The 15,177-nt window shown below is 44.4% G+C and overlaps 1 protein-coding gene across 1 annotated transcript in view; it reads right to left on the bottom strand.

Moving 5' to 3' along the window:
- Positions 1-15,177, bottom strand: part of LOC126235274 (SET domain-containing protein SmydA-8-like) — a 125,195-nt gene that overhangs the window by 25,364 nt on the left and 84,654 nt on the right. The window contains exons 6-7 of the mRNA XM_049944003.1: positions 4,628-4,781; positions 1,432-1,603 (exon numbers count right to left, since the gene is read on the bottom strand). Coding sequence (XP_049799960.1) covers positions 1,432-1,603; positions 4,628-4,781 — 326 coding nt within the window. The remainder of the gene's footprint in view (positions 1-1,431; positions 1,604-4,627; positions 4,782-15,177) is intronic.

Raw genomic sequence — 15,177 nt, 5'->3', positions numbered from 1 at the left:
TTCTGAAATAAGGGATATACTACTTTACATTGTCGAACGCTTTATCTAGGTGCTACAAGTAACCGACGATGTACTTCATCTTACCGGTGGGTGAGAGCATGCAAAGGGAAACAAGCTAAACACTACATGTTTATTTGATGGTTAACCAACAGTAGGTGCAGAGGACTTAGGAAGAATGGCAGAATTAAATACGAAGAAATGTTTGCACTAAGAACTGCTGCCTCATACACGAAATCGAACACTGTTTCGGCGATTGGAGAAGGAATTGCTGAAGAAACCGCTGTTACATTTATAGGAGATAATTTTTTGTATGTTTCGCGTCGTGCCATTACACCTGTCAACAATTTGAAACTAATATATCACCATGGAAACAGCATCCGATAAATACATCTTTAACCAATGACGGCCACTTGGACGACGTCACCAAGCCGCGCGGAGTGGCCGCGCGGTATGAGGCGTCGTGTCACGGATTGCGCGGTCCCTCCCGCCGGAGGTTCGAGTCCTCCCTCGGGCATGAGTGTGTGCGTGTGTTGTTCTTAGCATAAGTTAAAGTGGTGTGTAAGTCTAGGGACCGATGACCTGAGCAGTTCGGTCCCTTAGGAATTCACACCCACACACATTACCAATGGTAACAGCGTCCTCTACATCAATCTTTGGTCGCCAGCGGCCGTTGTGCAGCGTCTCCAAGTAAATGACGTCTTAGAACACAATCTTTGACTACCAATAGCCATCCTATCGATGTCCCCCTGGAAACAGTCGCTAGCAGTTATCAAGTAGCGCCACTAGCAGGCGATCAACGATCCTATAATTGTTTCTATAGCCGGTTCTATTTTAAAATCTTTTATGAATTTATAGTAAGATTAGTAAAGACTTGTATTACTTGTTTGAACTGTTGCAATTGTATAACGCTGAGTATACAGTTTCGCCGTTATGTTTCATTTTATTCGCAAGTTATGATGTATTTTACGTAAATTAAATTACCACTGGCTGCAGCTGATGTAATGCATCAAATGCGCTCGTCTTCGTACACTATTTAACCCACTGATTTTACAAACTGATCATCATGAACATATCGCTGTTACCTCCTCACCATAACGATTAAAATTATGAATACTTTTAAAGCTTATGTTAAGCCCAATTTCATCTGTGTTACGAAATGCTTTACTTTCCACTGCTAGTTACGTTTATCCAACCGCCTTGGGTGACAAATACTTAGGACAATTCCGAGTGCTTTGATACACAGGGAAACAAATCAGAACCCTATGGTCTTACGGCAAGTCTTTTTCAGTGAATAGGAGAGATCCGACGACAGCAGGAACGGTGGGAAAGCACTCCAGCCGTACATAAGAATTAAGTTGTATACAGAAGAGGTAGTAAAACAAGGGGAAGCGAGTGCGGGTACAAAAGCAGTAGTAGGGAGGTGTGTCGGACCTTCCTTCCTGGCCAGCTGCTGGTCGGACAGCTGGTCCATGGCGTAGCCGCGCTGCTGGCCGTACAGCTGGAGCAGCGAGTGCTTGACGGAGTAGCTGTGGTAGTGGTGCGGGTGCAGGAACGTGTCCAGCTTCTCCAGCAGCGTCTCCAGGCTCTCCACCGTCGGCCGCTCCTGCGACACCAAACGACCATTTCAGTAAAAGCGGCTTGGTCTTGTCGCTGTTGGTATTCTCAACCCTAGTATAACAACAACAAGACTGCAACACCAACAATTTTTAGTATTAACAAACGATATTTAAAAATAATTACCTGCTTAATGATGTTTTTCATATACTATTCCGATTAATAATGTGATTACTTAACTACCTGGTCAAAATTATCCAGACATCTCTGTCTAATGCAAAATTGACCGTTAGCTGTCACGAGCGGAGGACACTCAAGCTTAAAGAAAATCAGTAGAGAAGCAGTAACAACAGTAAGGAGTGGCCGTAAGGAGAGTTCACTCGCTTTGAACATTGATGTCACCCGAGTAATACAGAGTCATGTCAACCATTCCAAAGCTGCACAAGTGGAATGTTTCTGGCGTGATTCTGAAGTGGAATCACGAAGGAACAATCACAGCTAAACCAAGAGCAGGCAGACCTGGTACTCTGACGGACAGGGATCGTCGAACACTGCGGACGGTGGTTGTACAAAATCTCATGAAATCGGCCGAAGCGATCACTCTTGAGTTCCAAAGTTCTACCAGCGTTCCTGCTGATAAAATGATTTTGCTTAGGGAGTTAAAAAGAATGAGGATGATCGCGCTCCAGACCCCAATTTCCAACACCACTCCCTTGTCTGTTTTCGGCTCTTGAGGAAGACATGGCTGCCATTCCCCCACAGACACTCAGAAACCCGACTGAAAGAAAGTGTCCTCTTGTAATGTCGCAGCTATTTGCACGGCTGCAGAATTTTGCAGTAAAAATGGTTCAAATGGCTCTGAGCACTGTGGTACTTAACATCTGAGGTCATCAGTGCTTTGAAGTAAGTTTTATTCCGTTAGGTCAAGCTGTATTGGAGGCTGGAAATGAAGCCTCCAGCCCCGGCCGTTGTGTAGTCGGCTGCTGGCGTCATAATGCCATCCGGCGCTGTCTGCGGACCGTGAGAACTGCTCTGTGTGGAGCGTATTAAGATCACTTATTCATCTCACCTAAGAAACTAAATAAGTATGATGTGTTTGTTTTAATTTTTGGTACAGGAACTTTTGTAGTTCAGAAGAACTGTGTGTTAAATTTTCATGCGAATACCTTTAATAGTTTTGGATATATGAAAAACCCACCAAAAAAGTACTTAACCGAGACTTACTTAAGTAAATTCAGGTAGGAATCATGATAGTTTAACTTTCTTTGTTATTTGAAAACAATAACAGCACTCTCAGTGCGTGCAAGTTAATTTTAAGGAATTTTGAATCTAAACTTGTAATAAATTTGCTTTCTTAATGGAAATAATAGCTTAAAAGTTGATATTTATATTTTCTGTTAGGGTGGGAGTAAATGAGAGTGAATGTGAGTGTGTATGTGGGGACATACGTCAAATTTCAATTTTATAATGTATTACACCATCCGTAACTAGCAAGTGTTACGTAACCAGGATGTCCTGAAAACGGTGAATCCCTCTAATTGGTGGATGAGTCTAGGATCGTTTGCTTTTGTAAGAAGGCAGCCAGAAAGATAGTAAGAGGATACTTAGTTCTAAAGTATATTTCTTCTTTTGATTTTGGTTTGGTTTTGTGGAAAATTTTGTGAATTTATGGAATATTGAAATGACGTAGATGCATCTGCGAATGCTGATTGGAGTAAAGCGGTGTGCGCGCGAAATTGATCATGAAAGGTTAATCTGATTGGGTGAACATTTTGATCAATCAATGAGACAGAAGCCCTTCCCGCGTAATTGAATGGGTTATATGCCCTGTGAGCGACGGCATTGAGTGAGTCGTGGACTCGCTGTCGGACGAGAAGGTCATGTTAAATGTGTCCGAAAAAAACTATCTGTAAGATGAAGAAAGCACGGTTAAATCGCGCTCGGTTTATATCGCCGTGCTAGCAGATGCAATTACGGACATTTCGGTGAAGTTTTGGAATGTTGATTGCAGAATAAACCGCGTGTGAAACTATCGGCCTTTGTGAATATACTGCGTGGCATGTTCCGTATGCAAGTACAGAACATTTTGGCGAGCATCTTCTTTCGAAGAACCCACTGAAAAGGACCGAATGTGAACTCGTTTTGTGACAGAGTATTACCTGAGTGAATCTCGTAATATTTCGGGTTGGACTTAGTACATTTCTGTCTGTATTACGTGTGATATAAGCTGCACGAACTAGTAGTAGGTGTACTACCAACGTAAATGTGGGCTTGGTGACACCATAAATGAAAAGGACCGTGATAAAATATCAGTATCTACAAACAAACATTTTCAGTGAAGGGAGGACCCACCCACTTTGCCCTTTATTAATAGAGATTTGCAGGTTTATCTTGTTACTTGAGTTACGAGGACTTTGTAATCGTAAGTACGGACGGTGATTTTCTTCAATGCTGCTTTTCTCATCGTCTACATAGCACCTACGAATGCAGAGCAACGGGTGGTGAATGGACGCTATACTGTTGTAGCTGGACATCAATAATTAAATCACAACGCAGCGCACCAACCCCGCCCCGACGCACTCTGTAGAGTACAAGCCAAGTTGAAGGGTGAACAAACCCCTCATTAATATCCAGTAAGAGGGTCCGCATATTTTTGATTAGATAGTGTATTTCATTCAGCCACTCGTCTCCAAATTACTCTAAAGTATTATGTATTACTAACATTGTGCCTGAATGGGGGTAATCTGCATTGTAATAAACGCAGAAGAAAAACATCATAAATCCAAGCTCGCTAGTGAAGCATTTATTTTGATAACCAGTTTGGGTAAAGTAGTCATACCAAAACTGTTATCTTGGCTTTTTGAACTTTCTCTTTTGAGTTTATTTCTCTGAAGTATTATGCTTTTACGCTGGTTGCCGTCTTCAGTTAGCAAGGATTGCCGCCAATGCGACACAGAGATCTGAAAGGTTTTAGTCACAGTAGTTGGTGCCCATCGTCAGCTGGCAATGGTCGTAGCCAGTGTGACAGTGAACCGCAGGAGAGGCGCTTAGCCAGAGTAGCTGGAGGTTTTACCTGCTGCGTCTTGTCGACCTCGTCTCCCAGGCGCGACACGAGCTCTGCGACGTGCGCCGCCGGCAGCGAGACGGGACAGCGATCGCAGCGCCAGTCCGAGGCGGGGTCCAGCGGCGACGTCGGCAGTTGGATGCCGCCGCAGGCCGGGGCGTCGCTGCCACACACCGAGCACATTCACTTTCCTGCGAACTTTCTCTATCTGACGACGAAAACTTCATAAACTCAACAATCAACTGGTGTATCCATAGTGTCCCAGAGAAGTTGTCACAAGCCTCGAGTGGTTGTAGAGGGTGTCTTGAGGAACAAATCGAGAATAGGAACGCTTGTCGGGAAATGTCTTCCAGCGACGCTACAGAGCATCGACGTTACGGACGTCGGCGTCTGCCACTAGGCCACCCCCTCCGGCAGCAAGCGTGGCTTTGTACGCTGACGGACCGTAGGTGGAAAGTCTCGCAACGTTGCTTGTTATTCAGTGATCGCGACTGATCTTCACTAGTGCCAATGGAGAAGATGGATTTAGCTGCTGCGGAGACGAGCCTTGTCTCCTACGAATGAGATGCGCTGTTGCGTCGGTGGATGGGGTTTCGGACACGGGTTTCCAGCTGCTTTTTTTTTCTCCTCGAACCCTCTAAAATGTCCAATGTTTTTCAGTACTTGTGTGATAAATAAACTGCAGATGGAAATCCCTGTCCGAAATCGTCATCCGCTGACGCAACAGAGCATCGCATTTATAGGAGACAATGCCTGTCTACGCAGCAGCTACTTACATCTTTTCCACTGACGACAATGACAATCTGTCGCGATCACTGAATAACGAACAGCATTGCGAGACCTTCCGCCTATGGTTCGTCAGGGTACCAAGTCACGTCTGCTGCCGAAAAAGTGGCCTGGTGGCAAGCACCCCCGCCTGCAACTTTGACGCTCTGTAGCGTCGTTGGTTGACGTTTCCGGACACGGGTTCCTGTCTTCGATTTGTTCCACAAGACACCCTCTGCAACCCCTCGAGGTCCGTTACGACATTTCTGGGACACCTTGTTTCACTAGTCCGCTATCCCCGGGCACAATGCACTGCTACAGTTACTACACTCATGCTCATAAATTAAGGATAATTGCAGAATGTGGTGCCACACAACATGGCACTACACAAAACTGGCGCTAATTGCATAGGCACATAGGAAACACAAACGACACAGATCTGAAAGTTCATGGTTTTGGTGGTAAGTTGAGAAAACAGTCCCGATACGCAGGTGCTATAAAACGCCACTGTATCCTGCGCATGTTCCCCGATCTCAGTATAGGATATGATCGCCTTGCACACGTACACAGGCCGCACAACGGGTTAGCATACTCTGGAACAGGTGGTCGAGCAGCTGCTGGGATTTAGCCTCCCATTCTTTCACCAGTGCCTGTCGGCCCTCCTGAAGTGTCGTAGGGGTTTGAATACGTGCTGCAATACGTCGACCGAGAGCATCCCAGACGTGCTCGATGGGGTTTAGGTCTGGAGAATAGGCAGGCCACTCCATTCGCCTGATATCTTCTGTTTCAAGGTACTCCCCCCACTAGCTCAGTGGGGCCGTGCTTTATCTTCCATCAGGAGAAAGGTGGGACCCACGGCACCCCTGAAAAGGCGGACTAGACCCGTGGTCTAGGGGCCGCCGGCACGGTAGCTCAGCGTGTTCGGTCAGAGGGTTAGTTGCCCTCTGTAATAAAAAAAAAAAACTGAGCTAATCGATCAAAAACGAACTTAAACGGATGTCTTACGACGTCCGCCCCGAGCAGATGCAACGAACAAATGCGAACAAAAAATGAGATTAAAAAAAAAAAAAAAAAAAAAAAAAAGGGTAGCGTCTTTGATTCATAATCAAAAACGTCTTCGGTCCCGGGTTCGATCCCCGCCACTGCCTAAATTTTGATAAATAATCAGCATTGGCAGCCGTAGACTTCCGGCATAAGAAGTCAGCCTCATTCTGCCAACGGCCTTGTCAAAGAGGGCGGAGGAGCGGATAGAGGTTCAGGGCACTCTCTTGTCCTAGGAGTGGGAAATTGCCCCTAAAGGCGGAAGAATCAGCAATGATCAACGACATGAGGATGCAGAAGGCAATGGAAACCACTGCATTAAAGACACGTAACGTGTATCCACAGGACATGTGGCCTGTAACTGAAGTGTCATGATGATCTCTCCATTGGCAAAAGATTCCGGAATAGTCCCCCATTTGGATCTCCGGGAGGGGATTGCCAAGGGGGAGGTTACCATGAGAAAAAGATTGAATAATCAACGAAAGGATAACGTTCTACGAGTCGGGGCGTGGATTGTCAGAAGCTTGAACGTGGTAGGGAAACTAGAAAATCTGAAAAGGGAAATGCAAAGGCTCAATCTAGATATAGTATGGGTCAGTGAGGTGAAGTGGAAGGAGGACAAGGATTTCTGGTCAGATGAGTATCGGGTAATATCAACAGCAGCAGAAAATGGTATAACAGGTGTAGGATTCGTTATGAATAGGCAGGTAGGGCAGAGGGTGTGTTACTGTGAACAGTTCAGTGACCGGGTTGTTCTAATCAGAATCGACAGCAGACCAACACCGACAACGATCGTTCAGGTATACATGCCGACGTCGCAAGCTGAAGATGAACAGATAGAGAAAGTGTATGAGGATATTGAAAGGGTAATGCAGTATGTAAAGGGGGACGAAAATCTAATAGTCATGGGCGACTGGAATGCAGTTGTAGGGGAAGGAGTAGAAGAAAAGGTTACAGGAGAATATGGGCTTGGGACGAGGAATGAAAGAGGAGAAAGACTAATTGAGTTCTGTAACAAGTTTCAGCTAGTAATAGCGAATACCCTGTTCAAGAATCACAAGAGGAGGAGGTATACTTGGAAGAGGCCGGGAGATACGGGAAGATTTCAATTAGATTACATCATGGTCAGACAGAGATTCCGAAATCAGATACTGGATTGTAAGGTGTACCCAGGAGCAGATGTAGACTCAGATCACAATATTGTAGTGATGAAGAGTAGGCTGAAGTTCAAGACATTAGTCAGGAAGAATCAATAAGCAAAGAAGTGGGATACGGAAGTACTAAGGAATGACGAGATACGTTTGAAGTTCTCTAAGGCTATAGATACAGCAATAAGGAATAGCGCAGTAGGCAGTGTAGTTGAAGAGGAATGGACATCTCTAAAAAGGGCCATCACAGAATTTGGGAAGGAAAATATAGGTACAAAGAAGGTAGCTGCGAAGAAACCATGGGTAACAGAAGAAATACTTCAGTTGACTGATGAAAGGAGGAAGTACAAACATGTTCCGGAAGAATCAGGAATACAGAAATACAAGTCACTGAGGAATGAAATAAATGGGAAGTGCAGGGAAGCTAAGACGAAATGGCTGCAGGAAAAATGTGAAGACATCGAAAAAGATATGATTGTCGGAAGGACACTCAGCATACAGGATAGTCAAAACAACCATTGGTGACATTAAAAGCAACGGTGGTAACATTAAGAGTGCAACGGGAATTCCACTGTTAAATGCAGAGGAGAGAGCAGATAGGTGGAAAGAATACATTGAAAGCCTCTATGAGGGTGAAGATTTGTCTGATGTGATAGAAGAAGAAACAGGAGTCGATTTAGAAGAGATAGGGGATCCAGTATTAGAATCGGAATTTAAAAGAGCTTTGGAGGACTTACGGTCAAATAAGGCAGAATGGATAGATAACATTCCATCAGAATTTCTAAAATCATTGGGGGAAGTGGCAACAAAACGACTATTCACGTTGGTGTGTAGAATATATGAGTCTGGCGATATACCATCTGACTTTCGGAAAATCATCATCCACACAATTCCGAAGACGGCAAGAGCTGACAAGTGCGAGAATTATCGCACAATCAGCTTAACAGCTCATGCATCGAAGCTGCTTACAAGAATAATATACAGAAGAACGGAAAAGAAAATTGAGAATGCGCTAGGTGACGATCAGTTTGGCTTTAGGAAAAGTAAAGGGACGAGAGAGGCAATTCTGACGTTACGGCTAATAATGGAAGCAAGGCTAAAGAAAAATCAAGACACTTTCATAGGATTTGTCGACCTGGAAAAAGCGTTCGACAATATAAAATGGTGCAAGCTGTTCGAGATTCTGAAAAAAGTAGGGGTAAGCTATAGGGAGAGACGGGTCATATACAATATGTACAACAACCAAGAGGGAATAATAAGAGTGGACGATCAAGAACGAAGTGCTCGTATTAAGAAGGGTGTAAGACAAGGCTGTAGCCTTTCGCCCCTACTCTTCAATCTGTACACCGAGGAAGCAATGATGGAAATAAAAGAAAGGTTCAGGAGTGGAATTAAAATACAAGGTGAAAGGATATGGTTCAAATGGCTCTGAGCACTATGGGACTCAACTGCTGTGGTCATCAGTCCCCTAGAACTTAGAACTACTTAAATCTAACTAACCTAAGGACATCACACACATCCATGCCCGAGGCAGGATTCGAACCTGCGACCGTAGCAGTCGCACGGTTCCGGACTGCGCGCCTAGAACCGCGAGACCACCGCGGCCGGCGTGAAAGGATATCAATGATACGATTCGCTGATGACATTGCTATCCTGAGTGAAAGTGAAGAAGAATTAAATGATCTGCTGAACGGAATGAACAGTCTAATGAGTACACAGTATGGTTTGAGAGTAAATGGGAGAAAGACGAAGGTAATGGGAAGTAGTAGAAATGAGAACAGCGAGAAACTTAACATCAGGATTAATGGTCACGAAGTCAATGAAGTTAAGGAATTCTGCTACCTAGGCAGTAAAATAACCAATGACGGAGGGAGCAAGGAGGACTTCAAAAGCAGACTCGCTATGGCAAAAAAGGCATTTCTGGCCAAGAGAAGTCTACTAATATCAAATACCGGCCTTAATTTGAGGAAGAAATTTCTGAGGATGTACGTCTGGAGTACAGCATTGTATGGTAGTGAAACATGGACTGTGGAAAAACCGGAACAGAAGAGAATCGAAGCATTTGAGATGTGGTGCTATAGACGAATGTTGATAATTAGGTGGACTAATAAGGTAAGGAATGAGGAGGTTCTACGCAGAATCGGAGAGGAAAGTAATATGTGGAAAACACTGATAAGGAGAAGGGACAGGATGATAGGACATCTGCTAAGACATGAGGGAATGACTTCCATGGTACTAGAGGGAGCTGTAGAGTGCAAAAACTGTAGAGGAAGACAGAGATTGGAATACGTCAAGCAAATAACTGAGGACGTATGTTGCAAGTGCCACTCTGAGATGAAGAGGTTAGCACAGGAAAGGAATTCGTGGCGGGCCGCATCAAACCAGCCAGTAGACTGATTACCAAAAAAAAAAAAAAAAAAAAAAAAAAAACTGGTGCAAAATGACGTCCCGATACACCTAACCTGTTACAGTTCCTCTGCCAAGACAAGCAGGAGTGTAAGTACACCAATCATAATCCCATCCCACACCATTAAACCACAACCTCCATACAGCTCCCTTTCAAGGACATTAAGGGGTTGGTATCTGATTCCTGGTTCACTCCAGATGAAAAAGCGAGAATCACTGATCAGAATATACCTGGCCTCGTCCTTGAACATAACCTGGGACCACTGTTCCAATGACCATGTAATGTGTTCTTGACACGAGGCTTTACGGGCTCCCTGTGACCAGGAATCAGTGGACTGCACCTTGCAGGTCCTTCGGCGAACAAACCATGTCTGTTAAGTCGTCTGACGACTGTGTGTCTGGAGAAAACTGTTCCAGTGGCTGCGGTAAGGTCCCGAGCAAGGCTACCTGAAGTACTCCGTGGCCGTCACTGGGCGCTGACGGTGATGGTGGTCTTCGTGTGGTGTTTTACATTGTGGACGTCCCCTACTGTAGCGCCTGGACACGTTTCCTGACTGCTGGAATCGTTGTCACAATCTTGAGATCACACTTTGTGGCACACGAAGCGCCCGTGCTACGACCAGCTGTGTTTGACCAGCCTCCAGTCGCCCTATTACTCTACCCCTCATAACGTCATCAATATGTGTTCTTTGAGCCATTTTCAACACACAGTCACCATTAGCACGTCTGAAAACGTCTGCACACTTACTCGCTACACCGTACTCTGACATGCACCAACACACCTCTGCGTATGTGGACTGCTGCCAGCGCCACCGTACGACGACCGCAGGTCAAATGCACCGCATGGTCATACCCCGAGGTCATTTAAACCCGCAAACCGCCCACCAGAGCGTTGTTTCACCATGTATCAGCATTACCCTTAATTTATGACCTTTAGTGTAGTTGCCCGTCTAACGGCTTCATTGCAACAATATTTGATTTTCAACATTTCATGTAATTATCGACTGAAATTGAAAATTAAGATTTTGTCATAAGCTACTCATTAAGAAGTATAATATTATGTAAAGTGCTTAACACGGTAAGACAATTACTACACTTGGAAACTGTGTATCTCTTAAGGCAATGTAGCTCACGGTGCACAAATTCCCCAGATTGTACGCTTCCAGTAGTTGAGAACGTGAGGATTTTGAGTGACTTTCACCGACAGCCCCAGACAAAATGGCGAAAGGAAAAATGTTTATCGCTTACTGTATTTTCGCTGTTCATTTCGTAAAACTTCAGCATCAGGCTTGAGGTTTTAACTTATTGCTTCTTTACCACTAACTCTATTCGCAACATATTTTCTGACAGTATCGGCACCACTGAAATAAGCTGCAAAATTGTAACATTGTACGACACACGGTGCACGAGTTATCACGTCATAAACATTCAGATGTGTCAGAAACTAGCTTTTGCTTAAAACGGAGCGCAAATCGCCCACACTATACTCACCCTGCGTTTGACAATGAGAACCCTTAATGACTTCCAACAGAATTTAAACATTATTTCGAACCTTTAAGAAACAACTGCTTGTTATGTACTTAACTTCAGATATTTAACAAATAAATCATTTGCAAAGTAACCAGATGTTTGAAACTGTTACACAGGGGAGCTTGATTTTCTAAGGAATTGATCTGATGTGTTTACTTGTTCATAATAGCCTATGCAATCCAGAAATCCTTTCGTGAAATACAGCAACCGACTACTACATCATACAAAATTGTCCGATTTTTTTCTTCTAATAGTAAACGTGTGCCTGGAAATTGTAAGGTCATCTGATCGAATCCCGAAATTTTCATTCTACCCTTACCTAATCTTTACTTCTTAATGATGTGATGACTCGCCAGGAAACTGGAGGTACACATTTCCCAGTGCTGGGGTAGCTTGGGGAGCGCAAGTCTTCTAAGAGGCGTCCAACTCAATGACTTGCACAAGGTCGTTGATCAGTACATCACCACCACCATTGTTATTATCATTATTATTATTATCAATTTGTTGTAAGGAACTGTAAAAGCGTTATCAGGAATATTTTTCAGCGTATTCTAGGTTGTTCGATGTCTCATAACTGCTGCTAATTTTTTTTTGTAAATACGCTCATGAGTAATTGAACTAGAGACAGTTAGGTAGTAGCGAGTAGTATCCACCTTCAACCTGATGATGGTGGATATTTGTCGTGGTATGGAGTCCACAAGACACACAATGCGAGTCCGCAGCTCGTGGTCGTGCGGTAGCGTTCTCGCTTCCCACGCCCGGGTTCCCGGGTTCGATTCCCGCCGGGGTCAGGGATTTTCTCTGCCTCGTGATGACTGGGTGTTGTGTGATGTCCTTCGGTTAGTTAGGTTTAAGTAGTTGTAAGTTCTAGGGGACTGATGACCATAGATGTTAAGTCCTATAGTGCTCAGAGCCATTTGAACACACAATGCGATCCGGACCTATCCATTTTTGAGCATTGATTGGAGCTTGCTCCGTGCGACGCGCTAACTCTTTATACACACTTTGTGTAAAATGGCTTAACTATTGTAAATGTGTGACTGATTTTTAAAGTTTGTCGCCTTCGTATGTATCTAAGAGACGGCCACACACCTGTGACACTACACTGTTACTGTTATGTGAACTTTCAAAAATTGATTAAATTGAATACATGATTATGGTTGAAGAAAAGAATAAATGGCTAAAACAATTGTCATTTATTCTTCAGTACCAGCTGAACAGTTTTAATTACATGACATGTTCGATCTCTATGGGATCCAAGTAGTTGCTGATTCTGTCGAGACAAATATGTCGGCTTTAGTGAGAATAAATGTCCTTAATACAAGCTGAGTACTATTCAGTAATTAAAATAATTATTGAACCCTAGCCTAATACTGTGTGTGCATCGACAGATTCATCCGCGAGCTCGACCAAGAATGTACTGAGTCTGACTCACCACATCGCTCTTCAAAGTTAGGAAAAACTTGTGGATAACTTTTCAAATCCACGAACCTATGCAGAAATTGCGCAAGCTTTGAGCACTGCTTCACTATTCAGAGTTACAATCCGCGAGGCCGAATGTATAAGATATTCCCAAATTCCCAAACTACCGCAGAAATTCTACAATTCCTAAGACTTGTCGCCCGAAAATTTTCAAACTCTGTTACCGCGACAGACACGCCGCCAATCAGCGCACGTCTGTCTCAACGATCTCGCAAGCGAAGCGATCCAGGCCAACATGGCTGGTGCCCTTATATAGCAACGATTTTTTGCTGCAAAGTCTCACAAAATAACAAATAGTGTACGTATTACCATCAAAATTGAATATATAAACACTTATGTGGTTCGCACTTGCGCGATGATTCCACTGAGACTTTAAAAATGTTCGACTGCCTTCTTACGAGCAAATCTAACATAATATTATTGTTTGGTGCACTTGAATTTTATAATATAAATTACATTAAACTTACCGTTACTGTAAGTACGAATATTACAGCTGAATCATTACTAGGATTTCACCAGTGAAGACATTAGTATTTTGCTGGGTTGCTTCGGTTTTCGGTCATTTGCATCTTATTCAGTGAAACGTTCAAAACCAGCGTTATTTACTATAACCTATTTTAAAATTAAGAAGCTGACTCTACAGATCGTTATTGTAACTTGTTTTCAAATACCGGCGCTGCACTTTTTGTCTTGTAATTATTTTGTAGTAAAATGTGTTTTAACCCTCAGAATAAACATTCTGAGTCATAATCCAAATGTACTACTTTAATAGAAAACGTAACACATAGCCTCCATTCACATCTTCCATCCGAAATGCGTCAGCCAACTGTTGGGCTGATACGCTTCATATTTCTCTGTTACTACTCCAATTTATAGAGATCTGTATGATGCTATCATGGGTAACGAGAATAATCGCGAAGATTGAGCCGGTAACACCTATCTCATTTTATTTCTTCTGCCTATTTAGCCGCATCGTCTTGACTGAGTTGCACGATTAAGTACATGAAGCGGAGGAACCCTTTACTAGGTGGTGTGGGAAGCCATTTGTGGACACCAGACGCTTCTCGACGGACGGACCAACTTCTAAAGGGAGACCGCCCGGGATAGAGGGCCGTGCCCTGTTTGCGTGGCCACGCTGCTTTGTGCATGGCAGTGCCAAGACCTCGTGTGTGGCTGCAAGTCTCTGTAATTGCGAACTCTGTCCCGTGGGGCTTGCGGTCACTTTCTAAAAAACACTGTTGGAAATAATGCAGCAACTCGGGACAATGCAAAACAAACAACTGTTTTACGAGCTGCTACCGCTCAAAGTGGTGTGTTTTTCGCGTAAAGGCCTTCTACGAAAGGCGGAGGGAGACATGCAAGGTCAAAGATAGCGAGCTGCCGGTTTTCACATGGGAAAGGTATGTGGCAATTATTGTTAGTATACCTGCAGTTTTTGTAGGGGAGGGACAGAGTCGTCCACGCGCAAAACCAGCTGAACAACAAAATCCTTTCTCTCCCGGCGAGAGAAAGCATCTCATTTGGTAGCTTAAAGACATATCGAGTTGGCAGGCTGCTGAAGTCCTGTTACTTAAAATTTCGTTGGGTAATCATTGGCCGGGCTTTCCCATTGTTGGAGGAAGCTTTGCGTGGACTTCTGTGGGAAATTTGGGGAACACAGAGCGCCCACACGGTGCATTCTGCGGTTGGAGCTCTAGGGGAGATGAGGACGGAAAACACTTGACAAAGAGGCTGGGGCCTGCTTTCGAGGGTCAGCTCATCACTTCATGTAGGCTACAAAGGGTTTTAGATGACACAGAAACCTGGGCCCGTCGCTGGCGCATCACCATCAACTCGGAGAAGACGCAGGCAATGCTGATTACCCGCAGGCTCGGAAGGCGCGAACCTCCTCAACGTCCCCCCCTCAACCTTCACCTAAATGGAACCCAACTCCCCTGGCGCAGAACCGCCAAGTACCTTGGCGTAACCTTGGACTCTCGTCTTACATGGAAACCCCACATAGACGAGGTCCACAGGAAGGTCTGCGCCAGAATGTCCATCCTATACCCTATCCTGAACACAACCAGCTCCCTTCCTTGCCCAATAGCAGTAAATGTATACCAGGCCCTGATCCGGCCGGTAATGGAGTATGCGTGCCCTGTCGGGGATACGCGGCAAAGCAGCACCTGGACAAACTCCAGAGGCTGC

Source organism: Schistocerca nitens, chromosome 2, assembly GCF_023898315.1.
Source record: "Schistocerca nitens isolate TAMUIC-IGC-003100 chromosome 2, iqSchNite1.1, whole genome shotgun sequence".
Lineage (NCBI taxonomy): Eukaryota > Metazoa > Arthropoda > Insecta > Orthoptera > Acrididae > Schistocerca > Schistocerca nitens.
Note: the sequence above shows the minus strand (reverse complement) of the source record. Positions and strands in the feature narration are given on the sequence as shown.